General features: G+C 41.0%; 2 protein-coding genes and 2 long non-coding RNA genes across 7 annotated transcripts in view; 1 reads left to right on the forward strand and 3 right to left on the reverse strand.

The window, feature by feature from the left end:
• Positions 1-1,601, reverse strand: part of LOC143352769 (uncharacterized) — a 54,125-nt gene extending 52,524 nt beyond the window's left edge. The window contains exons 1-2 of the long non-coding RNA XR_013081999.1: positions 1,472-1,601; positions 758-957 (exon numbers count right to left, since the gene is read on the reverse strand). This is a non-coding gene — a long non-coding RNA (uncharacterized LOC143352769). The remainder of the gene's footprint in view (positions 1-757; positions 958-1,471) is intronic.
• A 1,004-nt stretch (positions 1,602-2,605) lies between these two features.
• Positions 2,606-8,395, reverse strand: LOC143352771 (transketolase-like protein 2). 2 transcript variants are annotated; one of them, XM_076785578.1, is made up of 8 exons: positions 8,176-8,395; positions 5,174-5,319; positions 4,864-5,053; positions 4,562-4,796; positions 4,353-4,496; positions 4,106-4,279; positions 3,778-3,993; positions 2,606-3,692 (listed from the first exon to the last, which is right to left on the reverse strand). In XM_076785578.1, the coding sequence occupies exons 1-8, from the start codon at positions 8,280-8,282 to the stop codon at positions 3,021-3,023; spliced, it is 1,884 nt and encodes a 627-aa protein (XP_076641693.1). In that variant the 5' UTR covers positions 8,283-8,395; the 3' UTR covers positions 2,606-3,020. The 2 variants fall into 2 exon arrangements, with proteins under 2 accessions (XP_076641693.1, XP_076641694.1); XM_076785579.1 differs by lacking the exon at positions 8,176-8,395 and adding an exon at positions 6,332-6,530.
• On the forward strand, positions 6,829-10,253 carry LOC143352774 (uncharacterized). The gene is made up of 2 exons (XR_013082000.1): positions 6,829-7,904; positions 8,471-10,253. It is a non-coding gene; the product is annotated as an uncharacterized LOC143352774 (long non-coding RNA).
• Positions 10,254-11,862: 1,609 nt separating this feature from the next.
• On the reverse strand, positions 11,863-16,076 carry LOC143352773 (E3 ubiquitin-protein ligase SIAH1). 3 transcript variants are annotated; one of them, XM_076785588.1, is made up of 5 exons: positions 16,052-16,076; positions 13,012-13,361; positions 12,683-12,922; positions 12,415-12,607; positions 11,863-12,326 (listed from the first exon to the last, which is right to left on the reverse strand). In XM_076785588.1, exons 2-5 carry the CDS (start codon positions 13,238-13,240, stop codon positions 12,149-12,151), a joined length of 840 nt encoding a protein of 279 aa, XP_076641703.1. In that variant the 5' UTR covers positions 13,241-13,361; positions 16,052-16,076; the 3' UTR covers positions 11,863-12,148. The 3 variants fall into 3 exon arrangements, with proteins under 3 accessions (XP_076641703.1, XP_076641701.1, XP_076641702.1); XM_076785586.1 differs by lacking the exon at positions 16,052-16,076 and adding an exon at positions 15,482-16,045; XM_076785587.1 differs by lacking the exon at positions 16,052-16,076 and adding an exon at positions 14,629-14,787.
• Between the last annotated feature and the right edge of the window lie 287 nt (positions 16,077-16,363).

A 16,363-nucleotide genomic window follows, 5' to 3' on the forward strand; every position in this document is an offset into this window, starting at 1 on the left:
GAGCTTTTCACCAATATATTCGTTGTATTTTTCTGATTAAAATGATACCAAACACGATACAATTCGGATCACATTCACACTAATTTTCCATTAATATAATTGTAATGAGAAGTAAGTCTCATCGTTGATTACGCAAGTAAATACAATCGGAATTATATCATATTCGGTACAATTTTCATGAAAAATGTCTCGAATATGTTGGTGAAAGTCTCGTAAAGGGATAATTAATGACAAAAAAGTTTCCGTTTTGATGTAACGGCTTGAGCTCGCGCCAGTCCATCATCTTTCCCGAACGCTTCGACTCTCCGCGTCTCTTTCTTTCCCATACTCTGTCTTTCTTCGCGTCTCAAACTTGAATCGTTCGTTACACAAGTGAATATCATCGGATATATTATATCATATTTGGTATCATTTTCACGAGAAAAATGCCACGAGTACGTCGGTGAAAGTCCCGTAAAAAAATCATGAAAAACAAAGAAGTTTTCTTATTGGATTAGTAGTGGTCTCTTGGTCACACACCGACACATATACCCGACCCGTGTCATGTTCACACTTCTCGGCGGCGGCGGCGGCTCTGGAGCTTCTTAGCCCCTCGCGGGTTATACCCCGCGGTAGTGGGGATATTTCGACGTCGGCTAATTCAGAAGGTTTGCGACGTATAACCCGGATTCACTGTACAAGTTGGCAGAACGAAATAGCAACGAAAAGCACAGCGACGGCGGAGAGAAACATGAAAGAATACATTGGGTGTACTCACTCTGCGGTTAGTAGAGGGTTTAGGAAGGATGATACCGTTGGCAGAGTGGGTAGACACGGTGGTGGAGGACCGGCGAATTTCGGTAGGATGCAGGAACATCGGGCGGCACGTAGCTCGCGTAGTGGCCGTGGTTTATGCTGCTCGTACGCACTAGTACCGCCGTCCATGCACCACGTACACGCACCGTCATCCGGCAAGACCTGGAGGCGACGTAGCGCGTATATCCAAGTGGTCGAGAATCACGGCACGGCACGACAAGACAAGACAAGACAAGACACGGCACGACAATACACGACACGACAATACACGGCACAGTGGACGACACGGTGCACACGATGAGGTGAGGAGAGAGGTGAGGCGAGACAAGGCAAGGCACGACACACAGAGCACGTTAGAGAGCCAGAAAAACGCACGGGACACGCAGAAAATCTACGTGCTAGGACGATCGTGATTTCTGCAGGGGCACCACCTCGAGGAAGCGAAATTCTTCGGAATATGTGCGACGGCGGGGGCTACGGATTAATATGGCCGTCCCTCGTTGACACAGAGTTTGAAGTCACGCGTGAAACGCAACGCCGTGGAAACGCGTAAAACAGGTAGACCAGGGTATCGTCGGCAAGAGAGAAGCTCGTCCGTGTAGGACGCACACGCATTTGTTTCACTCGCGACACCAAACACACACCACCCGCGGATCTCGTACGTGCAGCTACTCACTTCCCGTGATCACCCTGTTGTATATTTTCCACGCGAATTCTCCAGCCTTTTTCTCGTTGGCCGTTCGTACTAGCCTGGGCTGTTCTGGTCCGTTGGTTTCTCCGTTGTGCACGATTCGATGTTCAACCCCTCTGCTCAGCTACACGTTCCTCGCTCGTTCTCCCTCGTTTCTTTCGCCTCTCGCCCGTTCCTCGTCGTTTTCGTCGAATACACCGAGAGGTGGGATCCAGCGAGCACCGTGCTCGCGTTCTCAAAACACCGACAATTTCCTCGCCGTAACGTTTTCTCGTTGTAGCGCGCCACGAGGGTCGCCGAAGCATTCGAGCGATCGCGTTCTTTTCACGCTTCTCGAGGACGTGACGCGGCCTTGCTGCGAACGACGTCAACATCACCACCGTACGCTTTCATGGCGGCCATCTTTTTCGGGATACGCGAATCGCGGAACGGGAAACGCACACGCGTCTGTGTATATCTCGCACACATCCACACGCGTGCCACTCGTTCGCCGCTACGTACACGCAATATGGCGGTCTCTCCGATACCAACACCTATACACCGATGCCAGTGCCGAGGGAGACACTTGTACGCACGCATACATATACCACCCGACCGTGCCAGCCTGGATATTTTGGATGGCGAACAGCTAAACCGAACGAACGGACCGAAGAACGAGGAACGGTCCGCGTTCCTTGTCCAATGGAGAAACGTGGCGCTGCTGTCTCCCCTCGTTCTCTGTCCTACTCTGTCTTTCATTCTTTTCTCTCTCTCTCTCTCTCTGGCTCTTTTTCGCTCCTTCGTTCGCTCTCCGCGATGCTTCGCAAACCGTCCCAGCCAATCGCGACTCGATTCTTAATGTAAGTCGTTTCGCGAACTAGGGATTTCTTTAGTTATTCCGTTTCCCTTTCGTAACCGCGTTTCGGTCAAACTCGCCTCATCTCCTCCCCCCACCCCCCGCCCACTCTCCCAGCGATGTCTCTTCTAATTGCTTTTCCGAGTCGACGTTGAATTTCTGAAATAATGCAGCGACGCCCCTTTCTTAAAGGATTTTATTTCTATTCGATTTTGCCACAATTAACAAGAATCGTAATGTACGTTCAAGGTAGGTTACGGCGCTGTTGATAATTGACAATTCACTTTTGTAGAAGTTTACTCTGAAGTGTATTATTTTACGGGCAGTAAAAGCATTGTTCCCTTAATCTATAAACATCGCATGTATCAAATCCTCTTACAAATAAAATTTGAATGTATAAAAGTTCGACACAGATTCAAGTTGAACAGTTCTTTTTATACACAAAATATATGTATATACGTATTATGTATAGGCATATGTACAAACAAGTAACCTTCGTATGCACTAGCACCTGAGTTAGATAATATATTAACGTAAACGAAATTTGAAATGTTTAATGCACGACAAGGAATGCATTCGGACTTTCGTTGTACCCGTTGAAATACAGTCGCGTTTCTAGAAATTTTTCGATATAGCGATACGCTCGGCGTATCTACTTCCACGAGAACATCGGCGACATTCTAGAAATCGTGTCGGAGATTACAACTTTAGAACTTCTTGAACGGCAGCGACGATCTTGCTCGCGCTGATTCCATACTTCTCCAACAACGCGGTCGGTGGGCCGGAACGTGGCACTTCCGTCACGGCCAGCTTTTTAACCAGAACGTTTCGTTCTGTGGCAACTGCCGATAAGACCGCGTCACCCAGGCCACCCTCCGAATAGTGATCTTCGACGGTGACGATCTTTCCGCCGACTTCCTTGGCGTTCTTCAAGATCAATTGGGCGTCCAATGGTTTGACCGTGAACGGATCGACCACTCGCACGTTCACTCCAGCTTTGGACAATTCGTCGGCGGCTTTGAGCGCCTCGTGAAGAGTCACGCCAGCTCCAACGACGAGAACTTGATCTTTGGCGGAAGATTTCACCACTTTACCCTTGCCGACAGCAAACGGTTCCTCGTTTTTGTACAAGATTGCCGTGGCCGGACGCGACGTACGGACGAAACAGATGCCCTTCGTATTTGCTGCCAATTCGATGGCACGTTCCGTCGAAACGGCGTCGCTGGGATAGAAAACGGTAGAACCAGGAATCGTTCGGAACATGGCAATGTCCTCCAGACCCATTTGCGAAGGACCGTCTTCGCCGATGGATACGCCACAGTGAGACCCAACGAAGTTGACGTTCGTTTGTGAAATGGCGCCCATACGAATCTGCAAAATTCAAGATTGATCATCATAGTTGTTCGAACGATTTTCAAACTCGATCGAGCACTCGGTCTCGTCTTTCGGCGATTACCTGATCGAATGCACGAGAGAAGAAAGTAGCAAAGGCGGACACAAATGCCACGGTTCTGTCTCTGCACGCTGCGCCGATGGCAACTCCGACAAGGTTTTGTTCGGCGATGAAACATTCGATGAACCTCGCTGGATCAACGGTCTTAATTTTCTCCGCGTACGTAGAATTTTTCGTGTCACCGTCGAGAGCGATTACGCGAGGATTATTTTTCGCCAGCTGAACCATAAAACAATACCACAGGACATATGTAAGTACCTTGCCTTCACTAAATACTACATTATATAGTATATCGATCATTTCAGTCATCAGAAACGAAGACTGTACAAACCTTGGCCAAGGCGGTACCATAAGCTAATCTTGTCGCTACTTGTTCTCCCAATTTGTAACTCGGAGGCGATGCCAGCTTAATATTGCTGATATCTACTACCGGTGCGTCGTCGACCAACGGTTTCTGGGGGTGTAATCCAAGAGGACCAGCATTCTTCAACATTCCATTTAAATGCTACGAAGAAACGACTAGTTAAATTTTCAAATACGACCGAATTTTCCGACATAACGTAAAATCGAATTCCTACCTGAACCACTTCGTTAGCCTTGGCGCCAAGAGGTTTGCCATGCCAATTCTCAAGATCCTCGATGTTGGGGAAGTATTTTCCTTTAAACGTTTTCGCTAGAATAGCGGTAGGCCGTCCTTTCGTGTTTTGTGCTTCGTGGAAAGCCTATAAAAAAAATTCAACACTGAATATTCTGGGCACGAATGGATTCGTTACTCGTACGAACATACCTTTGCCAGTTCTTCGACGTCGTGACCGTCGACGACCAAAGCGTTAAAGCCAAAAGCTTCGAGCCTCTTGCGATAAACTTCCATGTTGTGCTGAAGAGACGTTGGTTCGCTCTGGCCCAGACGATTTATGTCGAAAATGGCGCAGAGATTGTCCAACTTGTAATAAGAGGAGAAGTGAAGAGCCTCCCAAATCGAACCTTCCGCTGCTTCACCATCGCCGATCAAACAGTATACGCTGAAAATGGAAATCATCGATTATTTGATTCCTTCCTGTTCCGTTCTCCATTCTCCGTTCTACGTACCGATAATTCGATTTGTCGTAATTCTTCCCGACATAGGCCATTCCTGCCGCCACTGAGAGACCCTGTCCCAAGGAACCAGTTCCCACATCGATAAAGTTCAGTCTCGGAGTCGGGTGTCCTTCCAAATCGCTGTCAAGTTTTCTCAAATTCAGCAACTCGCTCGTCGGGAAAAGACCGGCTTCGGCCCATGCTGCGAATATCGGTTATCGTTAGTGTTAAGTGTCTTTGATGATTTTGCGATAAATATACACGGCAACAGAATGCAACGTAACCGTTCGCGATCGTCGACGTGGACACGCGTATAGCTTACCTGCGTAAAGGATAGGAGCCGCGTGACCTTTGCTCAAAACAAACCGATCGCTGCTCGGGTCGCGCGGTGCCGACACTTTGTACCGCATCGTGTGAAAGAATAAAACGGACATAATCTCCGCCATTGACGAGCATGATGTCGGATGCCTGGAAAAAACAGAAACGTATTGTAGAAAAATATGTAAAGACGTACGAAATGGTACAAAAAGCCGATACGATGTAGAAATGTAGAAAAAAGAAAAGAACTTTACGAGATTCGATAGTGTCATGTATAAATCATTCGATTATTCGTAAGATGTTATCGCCGATTTCTAAACGCGATAAACTAGTATCTTTAGAGGTCGAGGGGTCATTCATCTCGATCGTACGATGTTAATTATCGAAAGACTAGAATACAAAAACATCTGCTTACATAACGCGTGGAGTGAGTAGTTAAAAAAAAAAAGAGAAACTATATAACGTATAACGACATTAACATTAATCGAATAAAACAAAATCAAACCCGTAAAATTCACGTATACGCGAGAATATTATTCGTCTTTGAAACTTGCTTTACAGCACATGTGTACATTCCTTCGATGACCTTGTTTCTCGTCCTACAAGATACTACTCGTATAAATATATGTACATATATGTATAAAGTTAGTATGATAATAACGATACGAATACATGTACATACATTTCTTGTAATGTAAATTTCAAATTAATCGAATTAACGCCGGGCAATATACACGTTCAATACGATCGTTCAACGGAAGAAGACAGGGTCTCCCTAAACGCTTGAACTTATTGTTCGCCGATCATTGATTTTCCCGTCCTGCGAGAACTACATACATCGCGAAAGGAAAGAATTGGCGCAACGCGGTTCGGAGATACGTTTTTATACTATTTACATTTAATAAAAAATTCTGCTACTACTTCTACACTACCGTATTCTCCGATAAATAAATCGTTATCTTTTATTAAAGTCGTTTGAAGGTGAACACACGCTCGAATACGTTTCACGAAAAGAACGTGCCGATAGAATTCGAGGGAATTTCTCCGCTGATTAAATATGATAGTTCGAAAATAAAAGTACCATAAAAGCAAACAATTTCAAAAGCAGAGACAAATTGAGAAAATTGGATTGTTTCGTGAGAAACTTTTTGATCGTTCGTACCCGCTCTTCGATGCCTCGGTAGCTTGGATGGACAGAATGCGAAGCTTGGTGGCAATGTCTTGGAGTTTTTCCATGTTCGTATCGCGGACCATCGTGAACCTGAGCGACTACTCTCGAAACCGTCACCGGACGAACGTTCGAGAACAACTGAAGGGACGAAGCCTTTAGACTCCTACCGATAGCGAGTGGCAAGTAACGAGCACCGGAGCAACTGCGCGCCACAACCTCCCTACCTCCCTGTCACCCTACCAACCTACATACATACTTCCTCTAGGAACGATTACTGGAGATTTCATAACCGATGTGCTCGCCGGGAAAGAACGCTCGTCTCGAACAGAGCAGTTCAAAAAATTTCTATCCGTTTCTTGGGAAAGAAGATGGTACCACGCCAATGGACGCCGCGCCAGCTCAACACGGGAAACGGGAACCAAGATCAAGTTCCATGAACATGCAAGGAGGGCAAGCAAACGCAGAAGCGGTCCAATCGTTGCGAATACGTGTATAATCCGTTGAAGTCAAGTTATTCTTCTGGGAAAATCTATTCAAATCACAACGGGCACGATCCCGCGCAAATTTGTATAATTTCATTTCGTGGAAATTAAGTTTAAAAGTAGACAGCCGGTATATAATTTTTACATTCATTCGCCGGCACGTGGTTTTTCGGTCTCCTAACCGTGAAGAGTTATCTACTACATACACATTAGAACGGTTTCGTATAACGTTATCGGTTACAGTTATCTCCGATGCAAAAGAAAAAAAAAGTACGAAAGTTCGAAAAGTAGAACTATTCGAAAGGTTCCTTCTTCTCGATGGATTAACATCATTTGGTAAATTTACATAGTAATTTATCACGTTAGACGATAATGTCAATGATAATTTGAACATTCGATACTCCTATGACTCGGTTGTTCGGATGTTACGTAACGATACGATCGCGTAGCGTGCACCGTTCTCGTATCGTGCGCGTGTTGCAGATGCCGCCGCTACATGTATCAGATGCAATGGATTCTTTGAGAATTTTTGCGACTATCTCGCGAGCTCTGCAAACTTTGAGCATGTCGTATAAAAGTGTGACGATCCGCTGTTTAAGCGCTATGTTTACTGTTAACGACTACAACCTACAACAAATGCACTTTGCAACAGCTAGGTGTTGACGCAAGGTGCACTATCGACGTTCATTTTGTAGTTCTCAAAATTCCTCAATTTATTTGATTAAATAAATAACATGCTAAAATATTTAATTTCGTCTCGGTTACATATCTGTTCGAGCACAAAATTTTCCGGTTGTACATACTTTCTAATTTTGTTAGATAAATATAATAAATATTTGATCTATCGTATAAACATTCTTATTTATTCGATTATAGATTATCGATGATTGAGAGGACCAATGATGTATTATTCCGGTTTCTGGTAGATGCATATACATGAAGTGTAACTATGTACGTACACGTAAGACTACCTTGAACCGCGTGCTGTGATGCAATGAAACGTGGAAAAAGTGGCGTGACACCGAGTATTTCAATGAAAACGGTTCGTCGCTATGCCGCTAGAATAATGTTCCACGAGTAGTGTGCGTAACCGACTATTATCGAATTCACAAAATAACTATCTCGATCGTAAAATGAAGCAAACAATGTTCTTGTTGCGAACGTCGCTCTCGTCGATGTATTGCGATGTTTTGCGCGCGATTATCCAAATATTTGATTTTTCGTTCGCTCAACCCATAACCCCGCGTCGCACGAATGAAAATCGTGCATCGATTTACGAAAAAATTATTCGATAGACGACCGATCGATCGAATCGATTGTACAAGTATAAGGCATAAATGTTAATGCACGTACCCGGATTTGCTGGCTTGCGTGGCGTCGATCGAGTGAACTCTTAGCTTTGTCGCGATATCTTTCAGTTCCTGGATGGTTTTCGACTCCGGCTTGTGATAGTTGGCCATATTTTTTGGTGTCGGAAAACTTCTATTACGCCTGTTGAAACCCTGGAAAAATGCCGACCACGATTCGTGCTTCGGAGCAACAAGTAGAATTCGCGCAAGCACGATGCAAGTCCGGTATAGAAAGGGCTCTCGGTTCTTGGCCTCGGCGAGAAAGAATTCTTTCCGTAATACTCCTTACATGTTCCTAGATGGTTCTGCCTGCGTCTGCGTGGAATCGTAGCGGGTGATTCGAATTGGTTCAACCGGAGAAAAAGGAAGCATTTCGTCCCGGGTCCCTCGTCTGCTAATGGAAGGCTGCTCGTCACACTCATCAACGAGGTCGTCATGTATACGTATCTGTACTCGCTACACGACATTTTATAGTATACTCTGTTTGTGTAAATTACACAACGTCTCCGCTGTTTAATGCATAGAATTGAACCGACTATAAAAAGAAATTCGTTGATACGATGTGGAATAAACGAATTGCATGTAGGTACAAAGCGTTCAGAAAAATAAATTGACAATGAAATAATTGATCAAGTAGAAAGCCAATTGTATATGTATTGTACAATACATTGTTGGTAACACAGAAATCTACATGCACGCGATAGTTTTGTAACTTTTTAAATGTATTCGATATTCGGCCGTAGATATTCGAATGCTAGTAACTGATTAAATTCAATATAATGTCAAACTCGATTGAAGGTTCTTCGTTACAGTTTTGAAAAATATTACTTTAATAACAAATTTATTTGATGTTTAGGAACAGGATTCATGACGTTATGCTAATACGGTCATTGTCGAAATATAAACGTACCGGTTCGTAATTTGATACGTAATCGTTAAGAATTATCGAACTAAAAGCATATAAATACATAAGAAATGTGAATCAAAGGTTACAAAAAGTTCGTACTTCCTCGATGTCTGTGGACGTTGTTACAACCGAATTACAAGCCGTGATGTAAAACACGTCTCTATTATTATTAAACCCTTACCGCAAAACTAACTTCCCGTCGGAAGTTCACTTAGCCCGTTTCATATAGTAACAAGAATTACTAAATTTTTCTGAGAACAAGTAAAACTTAATATATCAGATCTCTAGAGTTTAAACTTTGAAACATTTCATTTCACTGTGATTAGTTTCATACTTTTCGTTTTCTATGCAGTAAAGGATTAAATAAAGCGCTTCGAATGATCTCGCATCGATTGAAAATATTCGTGTACCGTTATTCTTGATCTGTAAGAATAAATTACTGTGTAATAAACGATTAAATGTTACGTCGTGACTACATCTAGATTCGATATTGTACAGAAATCTTATCGACATAGTACCCTTTCAATGAAGCTCGCACCTTGATACTCGATAAGATTTTTGTCGACGATAGGTTCAACAAGATCTTTGTCTTTTGTAATATTTCACCAGACCGTTTTGTTCTACTCCGTACGAGCAAGCTTTCTCGAAGAGTAGTAGTGTAAAACATGCACTTGTTGCTTGTCGTCGTCGGATACATTTAATAATGTTCAACTGTGCGAATTTTGTTGTTTCATTGGTGCATTGTAAGCATAAGACGAGAAGGAGATATTCACATATAATCTGTTCGAATAACAACTAACGTGGAAATCAGATAGAAATGTTTCTTTTCCAGTAACCGCCAAAACAGCTTTAACTTTAAGTCTATTTAAAGTAAATGTTTCGTTTAGTACACTCGCATAAACGTAAATGTTATATCGTATAAGCCTTATACACATATATATACATATATATAAATACATTTCTATATACTTATAGGTCATATACGCTTATATATTTATATATACTTATACATATGCATAACATGCAATTGGTTCCCATATTCCTTTGAATTTCATATATATATGCATGTCGGCGTATTAATTTACATTATTAATTCATAGCTTTATCACATATAAAGTTTGCTCTATATACACTTACAGTAACTATTCGTCGATGCCTGGAATGTTCCAAGATTTTCCATATGTGTGTGTGTGTGTGTGTGTGTATGTGTGTGTGTTCGAATCACTACGAGTGAAAAAAATCCACTATCCGTTCACAAATTTTCGATCGCAGGAAACTCGCTGTTTCATGCGGCCGCTCTGTCATCGCATTCTTGGTTAAATCGAATCGATCGAAAACCTTTCTTCGATCATTGTCACCCGAATTTCCTTCGAATATTTTAGTATTTCAAATTTGATCGGGGTCAAGCTCGTGAAATGTCAACCGTGCTTAATCGCATCGCTCTAAGTCAGTCTATTCAGTCTATTACCTGTAACCATCGCGCTGCAGCAAAGTAAAGTTTAGTTTATACACTTCTGATGTCATACGTGTTTTATTCTGGTACGCACATTTTTCGAAATTATTCTCTAAAAGCAAATTACACTAAATCATAATTTAGTTACGTAAACTCCAAAAGTCGACATTAAAAGTATTTTATAAAAACGATAACTTAGAATCTATGTACAATGTCACTGGTTATTTATAAAACTACCGTGCAACAGTTCGATCAATTTATACTCTTAAAGTTGTTACTTTCTTTACATTACATTCGTCTATTACAAAGTTAGTAAAAAATAATAAAACTGCACAACTTGACCTCTATTATTTTGCACCTGTTTATCGTATACCAACTACTTTCGTGTTCCCGTGTATGTATTGCCGGTACAAGTATTTTAACGCGTTACATTTGTCAAATGAATGTTTGTTAAAAAGTACTACTGATCACCGTAATGCTCGCTGTGACTAATGGATATCAATTCATGTCACGTAGTAAGCAAAACATCTTTTGGCAATATACCCGTGATTACTTTTTTCGGATTAAGCATATCGCAACCATTATATACCATTCCCAGTGTATCCGCAAACTTATCGCTAGCTTTTGATTTGATATGGTTCTCATCTTTCTCATCTTTCTCGAGTTCGCTTGAATCAGTTTGACCGATATTAAATACCGAAACCTCTGAAAAATAGTGCAAAGTATTTTAGCGTCGATACACTGAAGGTATAAAATAGAAAATTGTCCACATCATCGAAATAGGGGGACGTCAGTTACAATTCAACGTGGCATGAAACAAATCTCATTTATCACAAAATTGATTTAAACAAGAAACGAATCGAACGTATTACAACTCAAAGTGTATTCTAAAATTATAATTATAAACAAGATTAAATGATAATAAATATGCGAGCGTATGAAGTTCCTAAATGAAAATAAATAATGAAAGATGTGTATTTAATGCGCGCTCAATTTAATTATTATATAATACAGTAAAAAAAAAAAAATTACGTATATACGGATTTCATTGCGTGTATGTCCCAAGTTTATTTGCTTTACCGTACTGTATGTAAACAGATCAAGGCAGATCTTTCGAGAAAACTATATTCTTTTTATAAAATATACCGTTGTTTCTACGAAGGACGCACCCTTTATCGAAAAGCATCAAATTTCAAACGATACGTTCTTAGGAAAACTGGCTCTGTAAAAGAAGACGAAAAGAACGTGACACGTGTCAGTATGCAATAGGTATCAGGTACTTTTTGGAATCGATGCTTTACCCAGTGTCAAAGCTTTCAAGTCAGCATAAATATACAGAAAGGTTGTTTATTGTATTCGTGATGTAGTGTTAATATCACATACAAGTACACTTTAAAGCTTCTAAAGAGAGGTCCTGTAACTGAGCGTTTGATTACTGTGCTTCATCAACACATTCCAAACATTTTCTAACATCCGTATTGCTAATATTTATCTGTGGTAACGTAAAAAATGTTGTATATATACATAACGGGCAATCCTCGGCATGAAGATGAAGTTACAATCCAAAGACTGCTCGGATACATTTAAAAGATTTCACACTGCTTTTTCCAGCTTTCCTCATGCCATGGAAATCGTAACATTTATTCCTAAATTTCCATTATCGGCAAACAATTGCGCAATAGACGTATCGAACACAAGGCAATCTGAATTTAAAATTGCAGACGAAACACCTTCATGAATAGAACGCGGCAGAGCTTCCCATGTCAGACGCCTTTTATGTCCATTTAACTCTAGTCTATACAACATGAAAAATTCCATTAAATCGATTCACCGTACAATAGAATATTCATTCATCCATCGTAACTACTCCTAGCGGTACTCACCTGTAAGCAAAATTTTCTGCTTGCTTCCGCGAGCCGATCAGTTGAACAATCGCAAAAAATTGTTGATGTCCGTCGTACTTTTCTTGTTTTTCGAGTACTAGCATAAAGTGATGGCCGAAACAGGACTGCATCATTACCCAGTCCACGGCGCCAGGAAGATTAATATCAGTTGCTAAAAAAACAATATCTTCCCCTGCAAGAAATAAGGTGTAATCAACATTTCGTTTCATCGTGGATGCGTATAGAAAATGTTACGCTATCGAATTACCTTGAAGAGTCGTAATGCTTTTGTGACTCATGACAAGATGTGGCATAACTTGTTCGAGAGATCCCTGCCATTTGCAAGACGCGCCTGGACAAGGACAACTGTATGGACGGAATTCACACGCATCTTCGTGATCTGCCTTCTCTGTGTGCACCAAAGACACAGTGCATCCACTCGTCGAATATTTGCAAGGAAACATTACATTGCCTGCCACTTTTTCCATGGCCAGGTTGCGAATATTACCTGTACAAAACACACGTCCAAATAACATTTAGTATTTACCTTTACCTTTGAAGAATTTTACAAATTCGGTCGCTTTGCAGGTTACGTACCTAATGGACCTCTACAGGTGGGACAGCAGTTGAGCTTTGGTCGACAAGTGCTACAAACAAGGTGTCCGCTCTGACATTGTAAAATTGGTGGAAGAACATAATCGAAGCAAACTGGGCATTCGAACAGGCTCGCCAAGTCGGTCGAACTACTTAGAGACGATACAGTCGACGCAGAGGAGCTCGCAACACTCCTCCCTCTCTTTCCTGTACTAATACTTAATTGGGACATTTTTTCCTCTAATTTTGTGTTCCAAACGACGACTGTTTCCTGTTGTCAACAAGGAAATTTTTTCACATTCAAGATGCCTCTTAAATGCGACGCATTCTGGAATGAATCGTCCACCTCATATCTGTAAATTGTTGTAACAATGATATTGCAAACCCTTTATAGGAAAATCTTAATGTTCTAAAAGCTCGACAAAAAAGCTGACCTTTATAGGCCCTTTGCGCGCAAAACTCGATAACATAGCAACGAGTCATTAGATAGCAATAATAGCGTGCAATGCTGTAACTTATGTATATTCAAGAAAAAAGTGACAACTATTTAACGAGTCTTGTTTCAATATCGGTCAACGTTATTCACAAACATATATATGAAATTATAAAAATAACTCCGCATAAGGTAGCCTTATACAGGGTGAGGCACGAGCTACTGCCACCTACAAGCAGAAAAGTTTTCGAAACAAAAGATGCATAGGACAACAGGGGCTGTAATATGGTGTTAATCTGTGTTTCCTAGGTGAAGTTACTTCAGAGATGTGAAGGTCACCTTCGTTTTTTTAAATAGAATGCTATGTTTTAGTACCTGTTTTCTGATAGCGGCTATTGAGACAAATCCAACAAGTTGCAACATTAAGGTCTTTGAAGGTCAACAAAGATCATTTGACAAAAAAGGCGAAATAAACTTGCAATTACAGAAGGTGTACAAAGTGACTGCCATTCGTATCAATGCAATGCTGCAATCTTCTTATCACGGATTGAGTAGTATTTCTTATCACTTCTGCACTTATCGAATCACATGTTGCAACAAATTATTGTACAAATGTATTCAATTGTATGACATGTAGGGTGAGAGTGTTGAGGACATCTTTCAGCATATTTACTAAACCTAGCAATGACAAATAAACTCTTCTGGATGATGTGGCAGGACAAATATAAGAATGGTAAGATTAATAGCCGTCACGAGAGATAAAAACCTGGTAAATTTTTTTGTCAAATCACCTTTGCTGACCTTCAAAGACCTTAATGTTGCACCTTGTTGGATTCATCTCAGTAGCCGCTATCAAAAAACAGGTACCAAAACATAGCATTCTATATAAAAAAAAACAAAGATGACCTTCACATCTCTGAAGCGACTCCACCTAGGAAAAAAAGATTAACGCCATATTACAACCCCTGTTGTCCCATGCATCTTTTGTTCCGCAAACTTTTCTGCTACTATCATCCTTTCAGAGTTATTGTAGGTGGCAATAGTTAGTGCCTCACCCTGTATGTATCCATTTACATTCGAATTGTTCGCATAATGCCTGCCATGATGCAATACACGTTTGAATCGAGGCAATTTTCGTTCTAATCTATAGCATAATATTATCCAATAAATACACATCTGAAACATACCGTTACTCCCGAACTTCCATTTATGTGAACAAATTCTATGGTATTAGGTAAATGTTTCACGTGAAGACAAGCGGTTAAATAAAAACGAAAAGAATTTAGCTGTTCATCGATCTCGTTATCATTCGAAGAATATACATTTTCTTGAAAATTAAGAATCACCCGTACAATTGAAGCAACGTCCGTCAAGGAAGGAGTTTCGTTTCTAACATTGTATCGATAAAGTGGTACAAGTAACGACAATTACGTTGCATCGATCGTGTAACCATTTATCGCGTGAGCGTCAATTATCATCGTCGTGTTCAAAGACCATGAACGGGTAGCTTGATAGGCTTTTCTCCATTGGAACTTGGGAAATTTTCACACGACAGTGTATCTCGGCGAACTGTTTATTCCGGAAATACAGCGAACGGAATAAAAATCTTCTGGACAGTGCTGTGAAGCGAGTCGCGAGTCCCAACGAATCAGCGATCAACAAATAAACAATACGCGAGAAACAGAAGAACGGAGGATTCTTGTGAAAAAGGATTTCTATCTACCTATACATAGTATATAACATATATATATACATACATACATAGTATGTATATATGTATATATATATATACAGCTAGCAGCTAACACAAGCAGACCATAGTTGCGACTTCGTATACTAAAAACTTCACTTTCAAGAAAATCTTGGTTGCGACGAAATTTTTATACAAATTTTCGATATTCGATGTGAGGAAAATTGTACAAAAATTACGATGCTAATTTAGTGTGGAGTATGTATATATATACATATATATGTATGTATTTATATATATATATATGTATGTATATAGGTAAATATGTATACGTGTGTATGTAAACTTACCGGAATTTGGATTGACAAATGTATTATTTAGTACGTCATTCGTTGCATACGCTTTGGTTTCGCGCGATTCAGATCGAAAAGTAGTGAATCAAGAGCGTGAGAGAGGGAGGGAGAAGGCACTTGATAACGACGACAACGGAGATACTAAACGAGAATGAAAACGTCGTGTGTGACGAGGAAGGGTGACACAACGGTAAACGAGTGTTGTTACGAGTACAACGGCAGGAGATTTCATGCGACTCGGCGTCGGAAATGTTGCACGAAATACACCCGATTCTTCTCGGTGCATCGATGACGAATAAACGCGAACCCGAATGAAATCGACTATGAAAAAGAGGCTACATCGCGGATCCCCTTGGCCAAACAGGCGACATTAATCGCGACGTGATTTTTAGCAATTTTCGCTGAGACATAGTAGCAGCTCGCTGCTGTTCAAACTTCTGACACTACAAGTTCAATTTCGTACAATGCAACGCACAGCAAGGTGATGACACTGCAGCTGTCTGTCCGTCCGACTGTACGTCCGTTCGTTTACACCCATGCAACGCATGCAACTGCCATTGCCATTACCGAGATTTAGGCCGCGTTTCAAACAAATATTTTCTTCGTTCGTATCAATGTTCTCGTACTTATTTCTATTTCTACTTCTATTTCTGCTCCTATTCCTATTTCTATTCCTATTCCTATTTCTATTCCTATACCTATACCAATATCACAGCCGACTCTAAATAGTACAATCGGCTGTACCTATATCTATATTTATTCCTATTCCTATTTCTATTTCTATCAATATAAAGCACTGTTATGCTTGATCGATTATGTCAATCTGTACATTGATAATCATTATGGAATAGGACTTGTGTGCTTAGCCTGAAATGTTAA

This window comes from Halictus rubicundus, chromosome 3 (genome assembly GCF_050948215.1).
Source record: "Halictus rubicundus isolate RS-2024b chromosome 3, iyHalRubi1_principal, whole genome shotgun sequence".
In the NCBI taxonomy this organism is placed as follows: domain Eukaryota; kingdom Metazoa; phylum Arthropoda; class Insecta; order Hymenoptera; family Halictidae; genus Halictus; species Halictus rubicundus.